Source organism: Piliocolobus tephrosceles, chromosome 18 (assembly GCF_002776525.5).
Source record: "Piliocolobus tephrosceles isolate RC106 chromosome 18, ASM277652v3, whole genome shotgun sequence".
Taxonomy (NCBI): domain Eukaryota; kingdom Metazoa; phylum Chordata; class Mammalia; order Primates; family Cercopithecidae; genus Piliocolobus; species Piliocolobus tephrosceles.
Window position 1 is genome coordinate 57927256 of NC_045451.1, and position 26328 is coordinate 57953583.

Sequence of the window (26328 nt, forward strand, 5' to 3'; positions counted from 1 at the left end):
TATTTCATCGCTCACCATGTGATTCCCACTTGACCCTCCAGAGTCTTGAACACACATGAGGTTTGTCACCTCTGTGCTTTTGCTCATTAGGTCCAAGGCCTTGGATGCTGCTCCAGCAAGTGGTTTTCACCTGACTGTATCCTGCTTGTCCTTTATAACCCGTCTCAGAAATCTACTTTAGGAAGCCAGTGGGTTAGAAGCATTTTCTCAGTGGCCCCATGATGTATGCTTTATGACTTATCCTTGCTATATAATTCTGCTTGTGTTTAACTCTTCTCCCAGATTTACTAAATCCTTAACAAAAGCTGAATAGGGCAATGTTTCTCTAAGCCACATCACCTGCGTAAGAAATCGTCCCAGGAGCTTGTTTAAAATGCCTTCCCAAGCCCTACCTAGAACCTATCGAATCAGAATCTCTTCCTAAAACACGAAAATTGAAATTGACAACCACTGGCCTCTAGGAGGAGGAATTAAGCATTACATAGAGGTCACCTGGGTTTCTTTTTTTTTTTTTTTTTTTTTTTTTTTTTTTGAGATGGAGTCTTGGTCTGTCCCCCAGGCTGGAGTGCAGTGGCGCAATCTAGGCTCACTGCAAGCTCCGCCTCCCAGATTCACGCCATTCTCCTGCCTCAGCCTCCCAAGTAGCTGGGACTACAGGCCCCCGCCACCATGCCCAGCTAATTTTTTTGTATTTTTAGTAGAGACGGGGTTTCACTGTGTTAGCCAGGACAGTCTCAATCTCCTGACCTCGTGATCTGTCTGCCTCAGCCTCCCAAAGTGTTGAGATTACAGGCGTGAGCCACCGTGCCCGGCTGAGGTCACCTGGGTTTCAAGTGTGTTGCTTCTATTTCATACCCAAGTCAACTAGGTGATAGAGCTCAGCCCCCTTGCTAGCTCTCACAAGAAAGCCAGTTAAATTGTGCTCTTGGTGATCTCTGCATACTTTACTGAAAAAGGAGCATATCTGTTACGGACCAACTTTTCTCTTGCTCCCCTTATCCTTTTCTCTTTCTGCATTTCCTCTTCTAGCTTCTAAAGTATCTGCCTTGACTATGTATCTTCTTGGATGATCTTGATTTAACAATTTTCTTTCTACAAAATATACCATCCACAGAAATGAAAACAGTACATCATGATTTTGTGAATGTGTATCTTCATAGTGTAAAACCATATTTGAATACTTGCCAGCATGATTTGCTTAAGGAAGAAATCCACTGGAAAAGTTTATACAGCAAAGGGGTGTGTGTGTGTGTGTGTGTGTGTGTGTGTGTGCATGTGTGCATATGTGCTCATTTTAAAAATGAGATATGACTTGTCCTTTAACTTTAGTTGGCAGAGACAGAAAAGTGCGAATCCGGTAAATAACTGACTTACACAATATGTGACAATAAATAATTTTCTGTGACATCTAAAAGTTATAATTCTTTACTCAGTAGAAGACAGTTGTCAGGTGCTAAAATAAAAAAAGATACCTAACCCAGTAAAGGTAAAATCTTAGTTATATTAACCAGCAAGGTACATATTACATTATTATTACTAGACCATGCCTCCAAGTGTGTCAAATTATAAAAATGTGTTCAGCATACATAAAATATACATTAGAGATTTCTCTCATGATAGACACAGTCTAATACAAAAATATATTTGACATTTATAAGTTAGAAGATCCATTGAGAGCCTCCAAAATAGGACAGGGGAAGGAGTGAGTGATGACAACATAAAAAAAGAAGCACACATAGATGCAAATAGTTCCACTTATGTGATTATTTTCTTCATCAGCAAAGGGTTAAGAGCAGGTTACACCAAACCAAGTTACCAAGCAGATCACAATCAGTTCACAGGTTGGATGAGTCACAGCACACAGGCCAGAAAATGTACTCAGACTTCAGTCAACCTAATGGGACAGTGTACTCACACTGTGGTTTCGTTGTTTTGGAGTCTAGAAGCTCCATCTACCCACTCTCCATGGTCTACCACCATGTTAACACAGATTTACCACAGGGGCCATCTGTACCAAGCCTAGGATGGATAGACTCTTAAAAAAAAAAAAAAAAAAGAGACCTGGCCAGTCACAGTGGTTCATGCCTGTAAGTAATCCCAGCACTTTGAGAGGCCAAGGTGGGTGGATCATGAGGTCAGGAGTTCAAGACCAGCCTGGCCAAGGTGGTGAAACCCTGTTTCTACTAAAACTACAAAAATCAGCCAGGCACGGTGGCAGGCACCTGTAATCCCAGCTACTTGGGAGGCTCAGGCAGGAGAATCACTTGAACCCGGGCAACAGAGGTTGCAGTGAGTAGAGATTGCACCACTGCACTCCAGCCTGGACAACAGAGTGAGACTCCATTTCAAAAAAATAATCATAATAAAAACAAAGATTAAAAATTTTAAAAAGACCTATGCTTTGAGTAGTAAAGAAAACCTACAGGATGGTGTTGCAAAATGCAAAATTGTCTGTCCAGTTAACTGAGCTGAACACAAACTAATCTGAAGTCCTAAACTCTCTGTGGGAAAATAAAAGTAGTTTTTTAAGCAGGCAGAAATTTTTTGAAAAAGATTCAAAAGCACAGGACCTTATATAATCTTTGAATGTGGAATAATAGCTCAAACAACATTTTGAACTGAAAATTCAAGAATGAACTCTCAAACAAAAATGTCACGATTCAGAATGCTCCACGATCATGACAGAAAAGCTTGTCACCTATGCTGCGTGTTAAGAAGAGAGCAAAATGGCAATAGCTGTATTTTAAAGATTCATAATGTTCTTCCCTTCAGTCTAGTTAAAACCAGATGTCCAGGCCAGGCACGGTGGCTCACGCCTGTAATCCCAGCACTTTGGGAGGCTGAGGTGGGTGGATCACGAGGTCAGGAGATTGAGACCATCCTGGCTAACATGGTGAAACCCCGTCTCTACCAAAAATACAAAAAAAAAAAAAAAAAAAAAATTAGCTAGGTGTGGTGGAGGGCGCCTATAGTCCCAGCTACTTGGGAGGCTGAGGCAGGAGAATGGTGTGAACCCGGGAGGCAGAGGTTGCAGTGAGCCAAGATTGCACCACTGCACTCCAGCCTGGGTGACAGAGCGAGACTCCATCTCAAGAAAAACAAACAAACAAACAAAAACCCAGATATCCAATATTTTTGGACACCAATTTTGTTCTTCAGAAAAAAGTCCCCTTCTCATTCACTGAATATAGGAGAGCAATCTCTTCTTTCTATTATCTAAAACCCACACTGAATTCACATCAGGAAGAAAGTCAATGTGAATAAACATTTTGGAAACAGTCTACTGAAAAGTGGTAACAGAGATGAAGAAACATGAATATAGTTTAGCCAAAATCAGTGAGAAATAACTTCTTTCAAATAAATTATGATTATTCCCTCAAAACAAGGTCAAATCAGATTAAATTTGCCAACATTTTACTTGCTTTTCTCATGTTTTATTTCAAAAATATTAAAATACTAACATGAGATCATGCTTCAGCCAAAAGAATTTATAAATAAATGATACTCTAAAATGATATTCTTCAGCTCAATAAAAATTTCTTTAAAAGTCTAACCTTAAACATTGAGCCAAATTATGGCAGAGATTCTTAAAAGTGACAGAGGTATTTAGATTCTTCAAAACCACAAGTTTGCAGTAGAGGGCATGGAGGTAAATTAAATGACAATAAAAATTAACAATGAAGAATAAAAAAATAACTTTGAATTCCTTTTATAATATCTAAATAACCTGAGCTAGGGGGAAAATGATTAAATCCTGGAACTGTGTAGCCCAGCAAATGTTCCACCAGCAAATATTTTGAGGTCAAAATCTATGTTCATTCATGAATAACTTTTTCAAGTAATGTCTCAAAAGATTTCCAAAAGTTGGTAATTCGACAATTTTCACAGAGAAAGGTAAACTCCCAAAATGTAGATACTGTTTATCTAATCTATAGACTAGGCTAATAGATTAGCAAAAGAGTTACACTTTTAGTTGTAAAATTATCTTCTATTAATATTTGCTCTTACTTGGTTGGCTTTCAAAGGAAAAAGACCCTCCATCGCTTTGAAACATTCTGTAGACAATCTGGAGATGAGTATTTCTGGTAACATAACTTCAGCTGAAGATTTTGTTCTTTTAATAAACAAAACACGGAATTCTGGCCTATTAACATTAATTATTTTTACAATAAAAGATCAGTCAGTTGGTGGTTAGATCTGCTTTCTATTCATTGCTCTGCTGATAACAGGAATAATTAATTGGGATAAGTCAATTCACCTTTTTGTGCCTGAGTTTCACTGTCTGCAAAGCGGGGTTAAGAATATCTGTGCTATGTTATTCACTGGAGTATTCTGAGGATAAAGTAAAACACTAGAAAGCACTTTTATTTTTTCAAAACACAAATATAAATGCTATGTAATAATATTGTTAATAATTTTACAGGTACCTCGTAATGTTACCCATTCAGATATGTGCTTAAGGTAGGTGTTCCTACAGGATCTTGGGTTGGATGTTTCGTTTGATTTTATTTTAAAAATAATAAATCACAAAACTAAAACGTTTGAGCAAGGTCACTTAACCCTCTCCCCAGGTGGTTAGTTGTTATTATTACCATCATCATCCTCCTCATCATTATTACTTTTTAGCTACATGTTTAAAAGAGGAGATCTTTATGTCGGCTTAACTGGGAAAATGTGTCCCTGGCACAGGTGGTTTTCAGAAGAAAAGCCGATCTTCACAAGAGCTTTGTCCTCTGCTTTTATTTTAAAGTGCGGACCCTGGGTGGGGAGGGACAGAGCGGGTGTTCCAGGTCTGTCACTGAGGAACCAATTCCCTCAGAGAGGCCAGAGCAGCATGGATGCGGACATGCAATCTGTTTTCAAAGTCGTAGCCAGAGAAATCCTCCTGTAAGATTAAAGAAAGATATGTATGCACTCTGTTAGCTAAGCTTGCACAGGGTACTGTGGTATAAAGCACACTCAATTTTGTACTTCCCAACGTAAAATCTCTACACTCCCAGTAAAGGCTTCCCATGCACTTGATTTTCATATTACTCAAACCTCAAACTTCATATTCATTTTTAAAAACATCAATTGAACGTCAATAATGTTCTGTTTGGACAATTTTCCTCGTGTTATTCTTGAAAAGGTAGTCTTATGTTGTGCTCAATATAAGTTACTATTAGAAATTATTAATTCAGGGACATAGTTATAAAAGCAAAAGTTATCTTCCCACCCAAAAACTAAGAGTGTTTCTAAAGCAGGATGAACAATTTCATCTGAGTTCCTTATGATCTTGTAATGTCCCTTAAAACTCAACAGCTCACTGATTCAATTGGTTATCATTCTTCCTTTCCAGAAATATTACCAACCAGAACATCACTACACAAACTTTCTTGAATTCAGACTCAGGTATACACTGTATGGGATAAGAAGGGCCACTGGAGAAAGGTAGATTCAGGACATTTACCTTTGCTTGAAGAAGTAGAGTTCTGCCTCTTCCTACAGTCTATAAGAAAAACACATTATCCCTTAAAATCTGTGTTTATATATACGCAGGGAGAAAATGGTGTAATAGGAGGCTATGTTAATTAAAACAATTCACCATAGACACAGCAATGAGTCAACTGTTCATTCAAGTATAATGACTCCAATACTTTTTTTTTTTTTTTTTTTTTTTTTGAGATGGAGTTTCATTCTGTCATCCAGGCTGGAGGGAAGTGGCATGATCTCGGCTCACTGCAACCTCTACCTCCCATGTTCAAGCAATTCTCCTGCCTCAGCCTCCTGAGTAGCTGGGATTACAGGCACCTGCCACTATGCCCAGCTAATTTTTGTATTTTTAGTAGAGACAGGGTTTAGCTCTGTTGGCCAGTTGGTCTCAAACCTCAAGTGATCCACCCACCTTGGCCTCCCCAAGTGCTGGGATTACAGGTGTGAGCCATTGTGCCCGACCCCAATATTTTTAAATATAAAATTGTTTATTTGTTTACATGGGGACATTCCTTGATATATAGTTACTTAATTTTTCATAGTCTATAAAAGGCAACCTCTAAGATATAATATCTTAGGTTAAAATCATACTAAACAACCTTAAAATTAATGATTATCAAAAGGTTTTATCTGAATCAGTAAGTTATATAGCTATAAACTTTATTTATTTATTTATTTTTTGAGACAGGGTCTTGCTCTTTTGCTCAGGCTAGAGTGCAGTGGCACAATCATGGCTTACTGCAACCTCAAACTTCAGAGATCCTCTCACCTCAGCCCCCAGGTTAACTGGGACTAAAGGCACATGTTACCACGCCTATGTTTTTTGCTGTTTTTTGCAGACACGAGATTTCACTTTGTTGCCCAGGTTGGTTTTGAACTTCTGGGCTCATGTGATACTCCCGCCTCAGCCTCCCAAACTGCTGGGATTACAGGCATGAGCCACTGAGGCTGGCTATATTTTATCTTTTAAAAACTGTATTTTTACTGTACCTTTTCTATATGTAGATACACAAATACTTACCATTGTGTTACGGTTGCCTACAGTATTCAATACAGTAACATGCTATACACGAGTATAGCCCAGAAGCAACAGGCTACAGACACAGCCTGGCTGTGTAGGTGATACCACCTAGGTTTGTGTATGTACTCTGAGATGTTTGCACCAAGAAGGAATCGCCTAACAACACATTTCTCAGAATGTCATTAAGAGATGTATGACTGTCATTTGAATTCTAGGCAAGAAATTACCTTATTAAAGATAGTAAGGTAGCATTACTAACTTCTTGGACTCATTCTAAGTAAAATCCAGGGAAACAAAATGAAGAACACTGTGTTCAATCAGTTTGTTTTAAATGAAGGGTGCTTTGTGCTTGCTCATTTCTACATTTTTGTTGATGAACATTTTATATATATATGTGTGTGTGTATATACATGTGTGTGTATGTGTGTGTGTGTGTGTATATATATATATATACACACACACACGACCTTACCTCTGGTTTGTCTAATAGAAGACAGCCAAGTTCATAACAGGCATACGGCTGAACATATAAGTTATTCTGACGACACAATTCATCTTTAACAGCTCGCTGGAAGTACTGAAAGGAATGCAAATGTTATTGGATGAATTCATTTTCCTACTTAGCATAGGGCTTATTACAATCTTCAAGAGGGGGCGGGAAGGGGGACTCACATTCTGTTTTCTAGATCAGATTTTCTCTTCTTTCCTCATCTTCATTCTTTCCTATCTACATCTTAGAAGTCTTTTACATGCTGCCTGATGTGCATTCCTCAGAATATATTGGACTGTCTCATTTGTGCTACTATTTTTCCAGGGGACATATTAGCCTCTATTGATTTTATCACTGAGAATACCTTTATCTGCATCTAAGAGTCTAAACATCCCATTTTAAATGTTTAAAACAGAAAACACACAAGGCAACTATGATCTCTTGACATGCGTCTTGACTGTATCTTGCTAGCACATAAGGATTTGATCTAAAATAAGCTATTTCGGGCTGTAATAACTATCATAAGCCCATACTGAAAGATTAAACTTACAAGGGCATGATCTTCTAGGATTTAAAAGCCAAAAGTCTCCTATTACTGTGCATTCATTCTTTTTTTTTAATCTTTTTTTCTGAGACAGTCTCACTCTGTCGCCCAGGCTGGAGTGCAGTGGTACAATCTTGGCTCACTGCAACCTTCGCCTCCTGGGTTGAAGCAATTCTCGTGCTTCAGCCTCCCAAGGAGCTGAGATAACAGGTGCATGCCACCACACCTGGCTACTTTTTGTATTTTTAGTAGAGACGGGGTTTCACCATGTTGGCCAGGCTGGTCTCAAACTCCTGACCTCAAGTGATCCACCCACCTTGGCCTCCCAAAGTGCTGGGATTACAGGTGTGAGCCACTGCGCCCAGCCACTGTACATTGATTCTTTCAAAGAGTAGTCAAACTAACACTGATATATACTTCTTCAAAACAACCAATCAAATGAAAAAACAACTCTCTCGCCCCCCAGGGCTGCATCGATAATCTGCAGTTATAAAGAGAGAAAACTGAACGCACACTGACATGTCTGATCATTTTCATTCTTGTCTAACTATGAGGCTTCACTCCACTCCTTCAAAACTGTCTGCCTCCTCATGTCCTCCTCTCTCCAGTGGAGAATGTCATCTTTGATACTAGGGCCAGAAAAGGAGGCCATATATAAAGAAGCATTCTAAGAATCTGAAGTTAATTAAAAACTAGTATTAACCATCATCAACTTCTAGCATCTGAGAAGATGGCATTAATCACATCAATTGGATAAGGTTTATAGTGGGATGTTCGGTTTTGTTTAGCACTTTTTCATTTTTCTTATTCACAAGCACATACGTAGGTGTTCGTGACTTATTTTCTTTAGCCCTGACAACATTAACAGTTTACCTGAACAGCATCTTCTGAGTTTCCTAGACATTTGTGTATGGCACCAAGAAGCAAATACTTTAGTCCAACAACAGATGAATCATCCACTTCATGGCAAGCTTTAAAAGAAGGGGAGTGAACAGAGCAGTAAGGAAATGCATTCACTTAATTCCTTCAGTATCGTGAAGAGTGAGGTGAATGTTTCAGTTCACATTTCTGCCTCCTGAAACTCAGAAGGTGCCCATTCTTCATCCATTAGTGAGTAGCCTTTGTCAAAGAAAGGCAAAAATACCAAACTTCACAGAACCAAGAAAACTCAAATTGCAACACATTATTACCTCGTGAAAAACGCCAATCTGAAAAGGCAACATCCTGTATGATTCTATCAACTATGAACTATATGACATTCTGAAAAAGGTAAAACTATGGAGACAGTAAAAATATCAGTGGTTGCCGGGGGTGAGGGGAGATGGAGGGGTGAGTAGGTAGAGCAGAAAGAATTTTTAGGGCAATGAAAGGACTGTGATATCATCACAGTAGACACACTATTATACAATGGTCCAAACCCTACTGTTTGTTCACTGAGTGAACCCTACTGTGAACTATGGGCTTTGGGTGATTATGATGTGTCAGTGCTGGTTCACAGACTGTAACAAACGTACCACACTGATGTTGGTAGTTGGGAAGGACAGGGGGCAGGGAGGAGCTTGTGGGAACTCTGGACTTTCTGCTCAATTTTGCTATGAACCTAAAATTGCTCTAAAAAAAAGAAGTTCTGTTAATTTCTTAAAAATGACTTCACATTACATTGCCATGCCATAGGCACCTTTCCATGTTTGTACGAGTTACTGTACTAGTCAGTGGGAGAGGAGCAGCACTGACCCCTTCACTTCAACAGCAAGCTGTGGAGGATTGACACATAGGTTAGAGAATGTTATGGGAGCTTTCCAAGAAAAAGAGAAAGATGCACAACGGAAACATGATGGAGCTGATGAGGAAGAAAGGAAGTAATACCATTATTTCCAAAGACTAATAAAGATACTGAGATTCAATAAGATACATATCTTACTATTTTATATATAAACATATATTTATATTTTCTCTTATATATATGTATACAAAGAGAGAGAGAGAACGGAAGTTACAGAACAAGTAACTCAAAGGCGAGAGGAGGAGGTAAATGTGAGAATGGAAGATGATCTTGTAGAAGCAGGAGTTGCCCCAGAAAGCCAGGCTAGGAATACGCTCATACGAAAAACAACTCAGGGACTCTTAAGGCAGCAACATTAAGGAAACCTTAATTCAGTTCATTCACTTGTTCATTCATTCATTCATTACACTAATTCATTCATTCAATATTTATTGAGCACCTACTATTTGCCAGGCAATTCTAGGTGCTTAGAATACAATGACAAAACAAACAAAAAATTCCTTCTCAGAGAGAAGAGCAAGTGCAAAGGCACAGGAGCCAGGTGTGTCTGAGAGCAGGGAGGAGGACTGTGCTGAGCAAGGGGGAAGAGCAGGCAGGGACAACAGCCTCGGGGGTTAAAGACTGGGAGCACTACCTGCCGCTGAATAGACTTGGGTTTTTGTTCTGAATGAGATGAGAGACCATAGAGGATTCTGGGAAGCAGAGTGACACAACATGATTAGGCTTTAATAGGATCACTCTGCCTCCTACGCCTGGAATACACACATGTTTACCATGTAGCTGGGCATGGTGGCTGCGTGTAATCCCCATACTTTGGAAGACCAAAGCGAGAGGATCACTTGAGCCCAGGAGTTGAAGACCAACCTGGGCAACATGGCAAGACCCCATCTCTACAATTTTTTTTTTTTTAATAGCTGGGTGTGGTGGCATGCCCCTGTAGTCCCAGCTCCTCAGGAGGCTGAGGTTGGAGGATCGCTTGAGCCAGGGAGGCAGAGGTTACAGTGAGCCATGATCACGCTACTGCACTCCAGCCTGGACAACACAGCATAACCCTGTCTCAAAAACACAAAACACAAACAACAACAAAAAACAATGCAGAGAAAGAATGCAGTGGAGAAGGGCAGGTGGGTGGGGAAAGGTTATGGATAAAACAACAAGACAAGGATATAGGATTCTCACTAGTTCTGCTGGTACACTTAGCTATGGATGGGGATTCTGATAAGCTAAATGCACAAAACTGGGAGGGCATGATGCAGAGTTTAATAAATGCTTATGATCCACATTGCCACTATTTTTTTTTTCTAGAACATAACTTTCTCTACAGAGATCTTCATTGTACTGTATGTGGTTGATTAGCTTGTACCATTACCGCTTACCATTGAGGAATGATATAATCTAATTAATAGACCTCAGAACTGGGTTAAATTTAGCAAAGATACTAGAGAATTGTCTCATGCTCACTTCAGATACAGTCTGTCTTCCCTTCCAGGCACACATCTTTGTTGTTAGTTTTTTTCATTTTGATACCTGGAAAGGGGTTCAGAGAATATTTTGTCAAATCTCACTTAACTGGTAATTGTTCTTGTGAATGTTAATTACTGCCTACCTTATATTTGTATTTTTATCTCTAAATACGTGATCCGGTACTTGCGTATTAAAAAATACTTAATATTCTTCATTGTTCCTTTGAGTGAGGCATTTAAAGATGTTCTATACTTGCTTCAATAGGAAGGGAGGGGTTTTGAATTATGCAACTCCTTTAAAAATACATACAGTAGCCAGGTGCAGCAGCGCACACCTGTAATCTCAGCTACTCAGGAGACTGAGGTTTGGAAGGACCACTTGAGCCCAGGAGTTTGAGGCTGCAGTGAGTTATGAACACACCACTGCACCCAACCTGGGTGACAGTATGAGACCTGTCTCTAAAAATTAAAAAAAAAAAAAAATTAAAAAGAACATAGGAGAATTTGACACATCCAAGAAAAATGTTTCCTTGCTAGTTCCTCCCTGGGAGGGTTACACATCTACTCGAATTACAGGGCCACTGTACAAGACTTCTTGAGTTTTGTTCCTTTGATCTCCACAATAGCAACACTGGCAATTGGCAATGTTTGTTTTCACATTTGAGGAAGGACCTTTTCTTTTTTTTCTTTTTTTCTTTTTCTTTTTTTTTTTTTTTTTAAGAAATAGGCAAAAGGGATTTGCAGGAAGTCTGATGATACAAATATATGGCTCGATGCATCATGCTCTATTTGGTCAAAAACAAGAATAACTGGAGAAAAATCTGAAAAATTTTCTACAGTGGCTTACAAACTATTTCTGGAATTTAATGTCTAAATGGTCAATACTAAGTTTCTTGGGAAAACGCGCCACATATATGAATAAGAACATATTTCTTCTTTTTTCCTTTTTTCTTTTGCAGGCAGGATCTCACTCTTGTCATTCAGGCTGGAGTGGTGGAGCATGATCAAAGCTCACTGCAGCCTCGATATCCTGGGCTCACGTGATCTTCCCACCTCAGTCTCCCAAGTAGCTGGGACTACAGGTGCACACCACCACACCCAGATACTTTTTGGTATTTTTAGTAGAGACAGGGTTTCACCATGTTGCCCAGGCTGGTCTCAAACTCTTGGCTCAAGCCATCTGCCTGCCTTGGCCTTCCAAAGTGCTGGGATAACAAGTGTGAGCCACCCCACCAGGCCACACTTTAGTATATTTTGATTTATGTGAATCACACCTAAAGGAAACAAAGTACTTTCATGGGGGAAAATAAAATGTATGCTCCCAGCAACTCCCACAGCTACAGAATTAATAACATTTATAACAAAAGCATCACATGTTTAAGGCAAGCATATCTGTCCACAGCAGGGCTGCCTCCTCCTCCCATCACCTAAGTGACAGGATTTTCTTCATCACGACACCCTCTAAGAAGGAGAGATGTGTCCTCTCCCTGAATCTAATGAGATAAAAGCGAGATAAACGGGAAACTGAAGAATGCAGCACTGGCAGAAGAAGCCAATGTATCCAGTAGACAGTTTTGGGTTTTTAAACATTTTTTACCTTGACTCATCCTCTGCAGGTTGGGGAAGGAACAGTTTGGAAGAGCTTTCCACAAGTACAACACTTCAATGGACGCCAACACACACAGTGCTTTGGTTGGGGTTTGCTTCCGAAATCGCTCTGCCTGTAAGGAGTTAGAATAATCAGGCTACATTTTTCAAAAACAAATTCAAATAAAAAATATACCTCGGACACTTTAAAAGCACACAGTTCATCATCAAAGTGAATGACCCTCTCCTTCAAAGCTAAGACTAACAATTCCTCTCTCTATAAAAAATGTTGCTTTCAATTTTTGACATACAGGAAATTATGCCTTTCATTCATTAGTCAACTGAAGCGACTCTCAAGATGCAGGGTAGGGCCGGGCATGGTGGTTCACGCCTGTAACCCCAGCACTTTGGGAGGCCAAGGCAGGCAGATCACCTGAGGTCAGGAGTTTCAGATCAGCCTGACCAACATGGAGAAACTCCGTCTCTACTGAAAATACAAAATTAGCTGGGTGTAGTGGTGTGCACCTGTAATCCCAGCTACTCAGGAGGCTGAGGCAGGAGAAGTGCTTGAACCCGGGAGGCGGAGGTTGCGGTGAGCCGAGATTGCGCCATTGCACTCCAGCCTGGGCAACAAGAGCAAAACTCCGTCTCAAAAAAAAAGACACAGGGTATATTCTGAAAACTTGGGGATGAAGCTAGATTTACGTGCATTTAGATCAATGGAATTTATAAAGCTTGGTGACAGCTAATAATTCAATGGGCTTATACACACCTAAGGAACTAAGACTAGATAGATGCCTTTTAGTCACAGTTCTCTTGTTTTTAAAATTTTCTACTGAGTGCCAGTGCCCTCAGCTGTACATTATAATCTAATTTATACTCAAAAGCTTCATTAAATGTTCATTCAATAAAAACACATACAACTAAAATAACTCATAATTCAGGATATAAGACACTATGTAACTCAAGGTAATACAGCAAAATTGTATTCACAAAAGTACAGAATACATTAGGAATGCTGTCTCTATACAGCCTTGGGCCTTTCTGCTGGCAACTGCGACACTGTGACACACACCTTTGCTTTTTATTACATCAAAATGTGATGTGTTCTCTATTCTCAACCCCAGACAGCCTGCATTTCTCACTAGGCCCTGCCAATTTGTATTCTTCCAAAACCAACTAATTCTTTAGACAGATCCTTTCTCTTAGTGCGTTCATTAGTTCTGCAGAATGTATAATGTCTCCATTCATTAAAATAAAATTTAAAAAAACTATACTCCAGCTACTTTTCAGATCATATGTATCTTTCACCTTTTGCTAAAAATTTCCATGAAGGGGAACCACTGTGAGTCTTAACCCAATTTATTGAGGCCCTGTATCTGCAGGGCTAATCAATTTTTTAAAAATCTGCTTTCATTATTTGCAGCAAGGCAAGAATCTTCTATTCAGAGAAGATGTACAATCATGGAGAGAATCCTCTCCATGGCGGTGAACTGCACTTGACATGATAAGTAAACAGGCAGCCTTGAATTTTCCAAAGCTTACCAAGGCAGTGTTGGTTACAAATGCCCATGATAATACACCAGGCTCCAACATACCTTTTTCACCGAGAACTGTTCAATCTGATTGTTTTTCCTTTTGAAGAGTTTCTGAACTTCTTTAAAGACAATCTGCGCCCCATCCACATCACCAGTGGCTCCCTGACAAACTGTAAGAGACCATAATGATATTTCTTAAATATAAGTCAGGGAAAATGCCATAAGGGATATCTAAAGTGATGATACTTGAAAAAAAAAAGAAAGAAAGAAAGAAACTGGAGCAAATACATTTAAAGACTATTCCACAATGGGCTGGACGTGGTGGCTAACGCCAGTAATCCCATCACTTTGGGAGGTCAAGGTGGGTGGATCACCTGAGGTCAGGAATTCGAGACCAGCCTGGCCAACATGGCGAAACCCCATCTCTGCTAAAAACACAAAAATTAGCCAGGCATGGTGGCACATGCCTGTAATCCCAGCTACTTGGGAGTCTAAGGCAGGAGAATCACTTGAACGTAGGAGGCGGGAGGTTACAATGAGCCAAGATGGCACCACTGCAGCCTGGGCGACAGAATGAGACTCTGTCTCAGAAAAACAAACAAAAAGACTATTCCACAAAGGACTGCACCATCCTGCTGATCACTTCAACTATTTTCTAGGTGCCTGTGTTCCCAGAGCTTTTGGGGGGCTTGGGGAAAGCCATGGTCCTTGTCCTTTTGTTGGGGAGACAGTTTTCCACATAACAAAATCCTTAGCTACTGTCACAGTGTACAGCCTAGTTAGGGCTCACATACTCAGACAATGGAATAAATAGGAACCCAGGAAAGAACAATGAAGAGCCCAGAGGATCATGAAAGCTTCGTCGTGGAAGGAGGATTTCTCTGTCCTAGGAAGTCATCTATCTGCCCTGTCCATGTTCCTTGGCTGCCTACTACCTACAAGCCACCAGCAAGAATGTGAAGAAGAAACACGTGTGCTTGAACCCTGAAGAAACTGACATTTCGATTGAAGAGATCACACACGCACATAGGGTCCCACAGGCTGCAATGCATGTAGTGATAGTGGTAGTCAGGGTAGGAGAACCAAAGTGGTTTCTAGAAGGCTCAGAAAGAGAAGGGATCATTTCTCTCTGGAGTGACCAGACGCTGTAAGGAGCTAGGAGAAGTCAAGCGGAGTCTTGAGGAATGAGTGAGATTTTGATCATGTGCACACCTTCTTCTCACCTCAGACCCCAAACATGTAATGATCTTCCCTTTGCTGTGTCTTCTTGGTCCCTTATGCAAACTTTGCACTGGCTACAGCCCCACGACCTGATTGAAACTACCACAACTCTGTCCTTTCCTCTCAACTCTGATGGTGCGGAATCCATCTCTATTCATTTTTGTTAGATCACATGTGGTTTTTCACTCCCCAGTTGGAATGTACTAAAGTTGATTTGCTAGTTGCCCCTTCCTTTTTTGGGGGGGGAGACGGAGTCTCACTCTGTTGCCCAGGCTGGAGTGCAGTGGCGTGATCTCCACTCACTGCAAGCTCCGCCTCCCGGGTTCACGCCATTCTCCTGCCTCAGCCTCCCAAATAGCTGGGACTACAGGCACCGCCACCAGGCCCAGCTGATTTTTCTATTTTTAGTAGAGATGGGGTTTCACCATATTGGCCTCTTAACCTCGTGATACGCCTGCCTTGGTCTCTCAAAGTGCTGGGATTACAGGCGTGAGCCACTGTGCCTGGCCAGATACCCCTTCTTTACTTGAGCACCCCTAAAAGTAGGTTGGTCCCGTACTCGCAACCTACTTTTGGGCACGGTCAAGCAGTCACTTAACCCAGGCATGCACGTACCAGGATAGGCTACCATCGGCAGAGCCCAAGGGTTCAAGAACTGAGGCTCGGAGAAAGCTGAGGACGTGAAGACAATGGGAAAGACAGCAGGTTCCTACTGGGATTAAAAGTGATGAGGCTGAATATTCAAAGGAAGGGACAACTCCTTTCCCAGTCACTGGGGCATCCCTGATCCAGATGGAGGAGTGTGTGCACCAATCCAAAATGACCTTACCAACTGCAGCTGTAACATTTCCAAACCAGAATGAAGCTCAGTGGCTGTACTGTGCAACCAACCCCATTATTTTTAGATCAGAGGATGCAAAGGTCTGGAAAAGCTGAGCAATGCCTACGATCACACAGTAAATCAATGAAAAATTATATATTTCTGCTGTCCTCAGATCATTGAGAACATTCTTATAGAGTCGCATAATTAACGCCAGTCATAAACAGCAACAGTATCTGAACCTCCCCAAAGGTCTATAACATCCATACCTCAGACCCTGAAGAACAAACACCACCTATTTCTCTTGCAGTAAAATTATAGATAGTTTTTTTTTAGACGGAGTTTTGCTCTTGTTGCCCAGGCTGGAGTGCAATGCCATGATCTTGGCTCACTGCAACGTCTGCCTCCTGGGTTCAGGCAATTCTTCGGCCTCAGCCTTCCGAGTAGCTAGGATCACAGGCATGCACCACCACACCCGGCTAATTTTTTATTTTTAGTAGCGACAGAGTTTCTCTATGTTGGTTGTTGGCCGGGCTGGTCTCAAACTCCCGACCTCAGGTGATCCACCCGCCTTGGTCTCCCAAAGTGCTGGGATTACAGGGGTGAGCCACCACCCCCAGCCAGATAGTGGCTTTAAAGGATGCAGATGTTTAAAAGCATGGGAGTCTCTGGTTTATCCTAAAATATGAGGCCTAAATAAACAGAGCTTAGGATGACTCAGTCTTCCAATAAGACTAAGTGTACACAATCCTATATGTGATATTCTAGTATTTATTGGTAACTCATAATTTTGATATAATGTCAAACTTACAGAAAAGTTGCAGGAATAGTAGAGGTATATGATCATGCAAATCTACTTCTAGGTATCTACCCAAAGGTACTGAAAGCAAGGACTGGAACAGATATCTGTATACCAATGTTCCAGGTAAGCACTCCACACAATAGCTAAACGATGGAAACAACCCAAATGTCCGTCCATGAATGAATGGATGAACAATGTGCCATATACATACAATGGAATATTATTCAGCCTGAAAAAAGGAAGGAGATCCTGACACATGTTATAACATGGATGAACCCTGAAGACATTATTTATGCTAAATGAAATAAGCCAGACACAAAAGGACAAATATATTTCACTTATGCACGAGGTAGGTAGAATACTTAAATTCATAGAGACGGGAAGTAGAAGCGTGGTAACCAGGGTCTTGGGGGAAAAGTGAATGGGGGCTTCCTGTTTAATGGGTAGAGCTTGGGATGAAGTAGTAGTTCTGGAGATGGATGCTGGTGATGTTTGCAAAACAATCTGACCGTTATCTGGAGTTACTGACACATACATCTAAAAAAGTTCAAATGGTAAATGATGCTACATATTTTATCACAATTTTTAAAAGTACAAAACTATTAACATAGTCGCACAAAACATTAACAGAGCTAAGCCCTGGTGGCAGTGTTTGGAGCCCCTTAGTGCCCATCCCTTCTAGCTCACCACCAGCCCAAATGGCAGCTCCTGCATGACGGTATAACGGTGCTCCTTCCCCGCCTCATGTACTCTTTTTTGTTTTTTGAGACAGAGTCTCACTCTGTTGCCAGGCTGGAGTGCAGCGGAGCGATCTCAGCTCACGGCAACCTCTGCCTCCCAGGTTCAAGCGATTCGCCTGCCTCAGCCTCCCAAGCAGCTGGGACTACAGGTGCGTGCCACCATGCCTGGCTTATTTTTGTATCTTTAGTAGAGACAGGGTTTCACTGTGTTGGCCAGGATGGTCTTGATCCCTTGACCTCGTGATCTGCCCACCTTGGCCTTGACTCATGTACTCTTTCTAGTACATGGAGCGATTCACCCACATCTTATCCTCTCTACAAAATCCCAGTGCAGAAACAGAGATCAGAATCCTTCATGCTTAGCCTCTCCTATGACTGGTATGGTTCTGGGATTTCCAAATATTGGGGGGGAATGAATGTTCCTCTATACAGCCACACTGCACATTTATGTATCTGAAACTCAACAGAGAGGGAAACAACGAATAGCTGTCCACCATCGACGGTGCGGCCTAACTACACCTATTGGCCGCTGAGTGGTGTGCAGGCCCCTTGTTTTCTGGGCTGTTCAATCTGGGTTCATCAACTCTTCAACATATTAAACACAGTCACTCAACAAATAGCTGCTACTTTCATCTGAGATGTCTTCAAATTCTATACAACAACCCTTTAAGTGTGAGGCACAGCATATTATCCAGGATATGAAAAATAAGCTTATTTAAACATCAGGGACAGAGCCACGAGATCACACCTGTCAACAGGGACTGCAATGCAGAATATGGACACAAGCGGGCTTTGCGCTGATGCTAATGGACCGATGCAATTTTACAGGGAATTTAAGATATCCAGAATATATTTATTGGTCAATGTTAATTCTATCTTATTTTAAATATATTAGTTAAGAGGGCAGAATGGAAGTGGAAGATGGTTCATTAAATCTGAACGTTAAGAATAAGAAGGTATTGAAAATAATGATTGGATTAGTCTTGAATTATAAGTAAAAGAACCACTGTGGCTGCATGAGGAGAGTTCATTACATAAACCAGACATGGCTTACATGAAGTTGCTTAAAGGCAGAAAATGTACAACCTCTCAGCTTTCTCCATTTCCACACCTCTACAATTCTTAATCACACGGCCCTTTAGGTATTGAAGGATGCAGACAACTACTTTGGCCACCAGGTGGCAGCACATCTCTATCGCCTCATACAAGGGCAAAAAAAATCCTTATTCAAAACAGAATACAGGTGTTAATAACGATATGCAATGTAAATACTTTGCATCTGAAATATCACACTGTAAATACAATAGGGTTAGGAGGTAAAACAAGGTTGGAGCAGATGACTCAGACCTATGCAACTTTGTAACCAGGGCACTAACCAAACAAAAATATTAACACAGGTCAGGCTCTGTGGCTCATGCCTGTAATCCCAGTGCCTTGGGAGGCCGAGGCAGGAGGACTGCTTCAGGCCAGGAGTTAGAGATTGGCCTGGGCAACACAGCAAGACCTTGTTGTTACACATTTTTTTTTTTAATTGGCCGGGCATGGTGGGGCATGCCTGTAGTCCCAGCTACTCTGGAGGCTGAGGCAGGAGGATCACTTGAGCTTGGGAGGTTGAGGCTACAGTGAGCTATGATCAGACCACTGCACTTCATTCAACCTGGGAAGAAGAGCAAGATCCAGAATAATAATAATAAAAAAAATAACACAATGAAAAAAAAGCCTGTTGAATTCTTTAAAATTCTTCAGAATCCCAATAAAAAACATAGCATATTAAGTAAAGGGATAGAGACAGGTTGAGGCAATTTAGGGCAAAATGTACAATAACTGGGAAGACCTCACAATATGCATTTCCAAGACAGAAAACAGGACCAAACCAGGCCCAGAGGGGAAGTGTGTGGTGAAGGGGCACCCTGGGCACTACTGAGTTTCTGGGTGTTCACCTGGGTCAGTGAACACAGCATTCTAGCACTATTTACTTGGTTGCACAAAACATTAACACGCTGGGGAAAGCTGTGGAAGGGCATAACTTTTGCTTCCTCCTGCCATCATTCCCCCATCTGCCCACGTAAGGCGAGCTAATTCACGACAGAGAGAGCACACTGAGGGACCATGGGCGACTCACCTGCAGTCAAGTAGGCATAATAGCACTGGGACCACCTGGACTCGTTTTTTAGCCTCTCAAAGGAATCAAATGCATCCTTGAAATTGAGCTCTATCATGCTGCACCAACCTATGAAAGAAATATTTTTAGCACGTGACCCTAAAGTACTGAGCTTTATGACCCATATTTAAGCCACGAGTCTCTGATACTGTGATCATTCTCTGTGCATGTTCTACGAAATGTGTAAAAAACCTTAACCTGAAAACCTAAGAAATTATTTTTCCCCTTAAATACTTTCAGTGTAAAGTTTGAATTAGACAAGGCACTTAGGTGTGAGTCAGACAAGCAATAAAACAGCCCAGAAGAGAATGGCATAAAGATTTCTAGAAAGACACTCCAATTTATGTCCTAACAGCTGTGAGGTTAACCCAAGCACAGCAGTACTTCTCCAAGAGTACACACAGGTGCAATAAGAAACAGTGGAAGCAACACCATTCAATTATGTACTTAATGACCACTACTCATTCTTTTTTTTTTTTTTTTTTTTGAGACGGAGTCTTGCTCTGTCGCCCGGGTTGAAGTGCAATGGCGTGATCTCGGCTCACTGCTCCCTGGGTTCAAGCAATTCTCCTGCCTCAGCCTCCCAAGTAGCTGGGATTACAACACCTGTCACCATGCCCGGCTAATTTTTGTATTTTTAGTAGAGGTGAGGTTTCGCCATGTTGGCTAGGCTGGTCTTGAACTCCCGACCTCAAGTATCTGCCCACCTCAGCCTCCCCAAGTGCTGGGATTACAGGTGTGAGCCACCGTGCTCAGCCTACTCATTCTCAAAACTTTGTAAGATCTACAGAGCAAGCCAATGAGAAATTAGGCATTTCCCTACCTTCCCTCAGCACACTGGGAGTGAAAGGACCCCACCTTCCTGGATCAAAATTGTTAGGCAGGCTTTCTAGTAAGGAACTGCAGCAACTAAAATGTAAAGGATTTTATTCCCACTTTTCATCACAGTATCCCCCATCTCCTGAGCCTGTAATGTGTGCCAATGCTGTGGTAGGCACTTCACGTAATGCTCTCTAATCCTTATGACAACCTTGCAAAGGTGGCTAATAGTGTCCTTGCATTAGCAAGGACTAATCCTACGCCTGTAATCCCAGCACTTTGGGAGGCTGAGGTGGGAGGATCGCTTGAGCCCAAGAGATCTAGACCAGCCTGGGCAACATGGTGAAATCCCATCTCTATAAAAAATTAGCCAGGCGTGGTGGTGCACGCCTGTAATTCCAGCTACTTGGGAGACTGGGGTGGGAGGATCACCTGAGCCAGGGAGGTCTGGGCTGCAGTGAGCTGAGACTGTGCCATTGTACTCCAGCCTGGATGACAGAGTGAGATCCTGTCTTTAAAAAAAGAAAATAACTAAAGTATCAAGAGGTATGTTACCTGCTGAAGCCATACAGCTAAGAAGGAAGAACTGTGGATCAAAATCCAACACACTTTCCTTTACATGACACTGCCTCCATAAAACCAATTCTGTTATCTGGTGCATCACTAATTGTATAAACTGAGACTTGCCATTTAAACTGTGGGAGGAGAGTGGGTGAGATACACGCTTCAGAAAATTCACTGTCAAATTCTATGGGATGTGATGTTGACATTGAGTAAAAATCTGGGCTATTTTTGAAACAGAATCTCGCTCTGTCACCCAGGCTGGAGTGCAGTGATGTGATCTCAGCTCACTGCAACCTCTGCCTCCTGGGTTCAAGCAATTCTCCTGCCTCAGCCTCCTGAGTAGCTGAGATTACAGGTACCCACGACCACACCTGGCTAATTTTTATACTTTTCGTAAAGACGGGGTTTTACCATGCTGACCTGGCTGGTCTCAAACTCCTGGCTTTAATCGATCTGCCCCCTTCAGCCTCCCAAAGAGCTGGGATTACAGGCGTGAGCTACCGTGCCCGGTCTGGGCTGATTATTTTTATCCTAGCACAGACATCGGGGAAAGATTTGAATTAAATACAAAATAGAGATGGAAGGAAGCACTGACTCAGGAATAAGTCAGGAATAATTCAGGAATAAGTCAGAAATAACTCAGGAAAAAGTACTAACTCAAGCTTCTGAGCCTGAATCGGAAGCCCGAGTTACTACCACCTCCTGAGCTAACCTTCCTAAGGCCTGAGTGGGATGATTTCTAAGCTTCCTTCTGCTCTAACATCCTATCCTGTCATAGGCCTTGAAATGATGCACCAACAAAAGGCCGTCAAAGCCAGAGTTTTTCATTCAAGTTCTTTGAAACACATTTCATTCTGTATTATGGCTACTAAGCAGAGCTCCAGCAGGGCGTAGATGACACAAAAACACATTTTCCACTGGATTATACTTCATTTCCTCTTTTTAAACCACAACAGGCATTTAAAACATAATACTGTTTATTGGGCAGTTCACAATCTTCTGGTTTTCAGTTTTCCTTAAAAGGATTCAGGAAGACAACTGTGTCCACAGCAGGCAAAGCAAGTGGCAGGCAGCACAGGGCCTGACCCCCCAAACTGACAGGTGTCAACTGCTTCCCCGAGCATTCTGTGTCCACTTCCCTGTCCCTCTGCAGAAAGCTTTTTAAGTCTCAATTTCCCTTTGGAGTCTCGTCACTATCTCATCATCTCTCCTTTCTTTTTGTCTCTGTCATTCCTTTCTTATGTGCTACCTTATGTGACCTTGTTGTACTAGCTAAGTGAAACTCTGAAAAGTCTCAGTCCCTTATTGAAAATTTTTTTTTGTTTCAATTTCGAAGTTATGTTTACTCTTCCCAGCACAATGGAGAAACTGTTACACAGAAAGATTTTGCAATTACTAATGTAATAGGATCAGAGTTTCAGGGCAGTCAGCAAAGACCCATAGCAACACTTTTGGAGGAGAAGGGGGGAAATCTTAGGCAGATAAAGCCTTCCCGGTTTGTTTGTGACTGTCTCTCCAGTAAGGGAGAAGCAGAAGGTGGCAGCTAACATGTATGGAAGACCTTCCGTGCCAGGTCCCCTGCATGAGGCCGCACACACCATGTCATCTAAACCTGACAGATGCTACAAGGGGAGGCACCTTAACTCCAGTGGCAACTATGTGGCTAGGAAGGTTTGGGCAGCTTGTCCAGGGTCTCAGAGCTAGTTGGTGAAAAGCATTGGGGCTTGAGTCCAACTATCTCCTGTCTCCTGTTTTTCTTCTCAAGTGAACATTGGTGGGAAGGAGTAACAAAGAGATTTGAATTCTAATGCACAGACCAATAAGGTATTTCTGGTCATTTAATCAATTCATTTAACATCACCTATTATCCTAAAATCAAAATGCTGTAAAGAAAAAGTGTTATAAAGAAGTAATAAGAATCAGAGAGAGAACTATCATTACATGTGCTATGGGAATAACTGAAGTCCTTCTTACTACAGAAGGCATCAAGCATTTTGCAGACACACACCAAATGGCATGAAAGCTAAAACACTGCATTAATACTACTTCCTAACGACAGGCTGGAGAGACATTTCATATTTACCAATTTCATACAGACAGACATGCTGAATTTCTCTCTGATCTACTGCAAGTTCCAAAGCAGTGTGGAAAGACGTCAAGGCACTGTTGATTTGACACTAAGGAGGAAAGGAAAACAGAATTATCAGCTAAGATCTGTCGATAACATTACAATCATAATTCAAAAGCATCTTTTTGCTTCATAGTTATTTTAAACAGGTTGAGCAGTATAGAAGACAGTGGTTTAAAGATTTCTAGGAAAATACTCCGATTTGCCCCCACACAGCTATGAAATTAACCTAAGCACAGAGAACCTCTCCTTTCTCAGGTGGTAATGGCTCAGCTCCCAAAGTCTTCTCCTTCTGCATTCTCTCATACTTGTAGGATGTATTGGATTTTAATTGTTTGCTAATCTAGCTCCTTGTTACCACATAGGTGTGGAAAGGGAAGGGACTCTATTTCATCCCCCTGTGTGCACCCAGACCTGGCCCAGAAGTCTCTCAATCACTACTGAGTGAATGCACGAAGCCACTCTCATTAGCCCAGTCCTCAGTGAGCCCTTCACCATACAGCTGACAGTTTGCTTCTATACCCTAGAATGCTCTTCTCCAGTTGCTTCTGCTCATCAAATCTCCTCTCCCAACACTTCAGAACTTCTCTGAGGATCCAGATTACATTTCCAATATCTGCATTCACATAACACTGCCTGGGACCCAGCAAACTCTCAAATGTTGGCTGTACTCACTCCCAGTTAAATACATTTCGTTTTTTACTCCACTAAAGATCTCGTTCAGGGTCTGCCAACATGATGCCACAAGTACCCAAGAGGAGCAGCTCAAAAGCATCACCAGGATTCAAAGGGTTAGTTTCATCTCAGATAGGCATTGAGAAATGCTAAATGTCATGTATCATTAATAAATAAATCTTAAACACCCAGACGACCCGACAGCTTATTCTGAACGGTGCGTGCATTTTCTTCCTGCTCTGCTGGTGCCAGGGCTCCTCTCATCACTGCCCTACACTCGCAGGGAGGTGGACTTCCCTCCCCTGGGCTTCCAGGTGTGCCTCCTGCTGCTTCTCTATGCTTCCTCCCTCTCCAACACTCCCAACTGCCCCTTCTGTCCACAGCCAGCCAGGTGGGGCGGAAGGGTCCTGGAGGAGAAGCGGCAGGCTTCTCAGAGGACGCGTCCCCCACCCGCAGACCTGGGCTCCTTTCCTCAGCACGTCACTGCGGGAGGCCTCGGGGAAACAAGGGCACGGATGAGTCAGCAGGTGATCCTCAGGACAGCCTGTGACTCAGGAACACCGTAAGCCACATGACTCATTAACCAAGGCCTAGCTGGATCAATAACCGCTCAAGCCCCAAAGCAACACTCTCCTCTGTTGTCAGGAAGGTTGAAACAGCAGCATTCAATCCATTATCACCGTTTATGAATGCTGACCAGGTAGCCACAGAAGACACTACGACCGCATCCCTGATCCCTGTTCTCAGTAACTTAACGTCCACTTGGAGGAAACGTCAGAGCAATGGGAATCGCCCACAGCTCGGAAGGCGGGCATTGGCGGGCATTGACACTGACTGTGAGTTAGCACACAGCCCAAATACAAAACATCAAGGATGAAAACAAGAAAAAGCGATCCTTTATGACGCAGGAATGTGTGCACGAGTGCGTGTGGGGGTATCGACGCTCATGTCACACCCCACGCTTAATTTTTCCCTTTTGGGATCAACAGTTCTCTTCCTGAATCAGAATCAGTTCTCTTCCTGAATCATATCTGATTTTATACAGCTAAATATGCTGTATAAAATTTAGCATATTTATACAGAAACCACAGCATTAGGTGTTCAGTTTTGCACACTTCTCTCACTTTGCTAAATGAATGACATAGTTCTCACATACAGAATGTTTCTGGATGGGGCATTACCACCGAGCCGTCCCCTGCTGTCCCCCACAGTACATGACAGAGCAATAGCACGCTGTCCTTCAGGGAACAGAAAATTAACCACGAAACATTTACTGGGCAACCGCTATGTGCCAGGGACAGGCTCTGGAGATAAAAAGATGAGTCCAAACAAAGCTTTGAATCCTAGTAAAGGAAAAAGAAATCCAGGTAGTATTTCAATCAAATTATTTCTCTTAACCCTTTCAAACTCTCTGAGGTAGGCATGTATTAATTCCATTTGCGGATGAAGACAGTAAAGTTCAAAGAAGTTAAGGATCTTGGTCAAGGTCAACAAGGTAACAACTGACTAGTAATCAAAATTCTGCCTCAACCGCCTCTAAAGTGTGCTTTCTTCGGGGAGCGTGTACGCAGACGTGGTTGGGGAGCGTGTACGCAGACGTGGTTGGGGAGCGTGTACGCAGACGTGGTTGGGGAGCGTGTACGCAGACGTGGTTGGGGAGCGTGTACGCAGACGTGGTTAACTCAAGGATCCTGAGATGTGAGAGACTATCCTGGATTAGCCAGGTTGGCCCTAAATACAATCACATGTATCCTTCAAAGTGACACACATTGGAGAGAAGGGGACACTGTCAACTGTGCAGGCAGAGCCTGGAGTGATGCTGCCACAAGTCAAGGAAGGCCAGCAGCCAGCAGAGGCTGGAAGAGGCAAGGAAGGGTTCTCCCCGCAGCCTCCAGAAGGCACGAAAGCACTGACTGAGGCCAGGTTGGGGAGCTCAACGGCATTATGCCGAGAGCAAGCAGAACTACAGAATTCATTCTAGTTCTATCCTGATCACTGAGTGAGGAATTATGACAAACAGCCATTAGCACAGTTGAAATACATTTTCCCTTATTTCTCATATATATATATAAAATTTAAAGACAGGGTCTAGCTCTGCCTCCCAGGCTGGAGTGCAGTGGTGCATTCATGGCTTACTGCTGCCTCAATCTCCCAGGCTCGAGTGCAGTGGTGCATTCATGGCTCACTGCTGCCTCAATCTCCCAGGCTCAAGCAATACTCCCATCTCAGCCTCCTAAGTAGCTGGGACTATGGGCATGCGCAGCTGTGCCTGGCTAAATTTTTTTTTTAATTCATATTTTGTAGACCCGGGTCTCACTACATTGCCCAGGCTGGTCCCAAACTTTTGGGCTCAGGTGATCCTCCCAACTCAGCTTCCCAAAGTCCTGGGATTACAAGCATAAGCCACCATGCTCATTCTCACCAAAAAAAAAGATCTGTGAGATTTTTTTTTTTTTTTTTTTTTTTTGAGACAGAGTCTCGCTCTGTCGCCTAGGCTGCA

The 26328-nt window shown here is 42.2% G+C and overlaps 1 protein-coding gene and 1 non-coding gene across 5 annotated transcripts in view; one reads left to right on the plus strand and one right to left on the minus strand.

The window, feature by feature from the left end:
• Window positions 1-1736: 1736 nt before the first annotated feature.
• Window positions 1737-26328, minus strand: part of TTC39C (tetratricopeptide repeat domain 39C) — a 115312-nt gene continuing 90720 nt past the window's right edge. For 2 of the 4 annotated variants that reach the window (XM_023207773.2, XM_023207774.2), the window contains exons 7-14: window positions 23109-23202; window positions 19604-19711; window positions 13959-14068; window positions 12371-12494; window positions 8401-8498; window positions 6966-7070; window positions 5450-5488; window positions 4334-4885 (exon numbers count right to left, since the gene is read on the minus strand). In XM_023207773.2, coding sequence (XP_023063541.1) covers window positions 4796-4885; window positions 5450-5488; window positions 6966-7070; window positions 8401-8498; window positions 12371-12494; window positions 13959-14068; window positions 19604-19711; window positions 23109-23202 — 768 coding nt within the window. In that variant the 3' untranslated portion in view covers window positions 4334-4795. Of the gene's footprint in view, window positions 4886-5449; window positions 5489-6965; window positions 7071-8400; window positions 8499-12370; window positions 12495-13958; window positions 14069-19603; window positions 19712-23108; window positions 23204-23993; window positions 24071-26328 lie in introns of those variants that run through there. The other 2 variants (XM_023207775.1, XM_023207772.3) reach the window with 2 other exon arrangements.
• Window positions 13634-13749, plus strand: LOC111539792. The gene has a single exon (XR_002730780.1). It is a non-coding gene; the product is annotated as a U5 spliceosomal RNA (small nuclear RNA).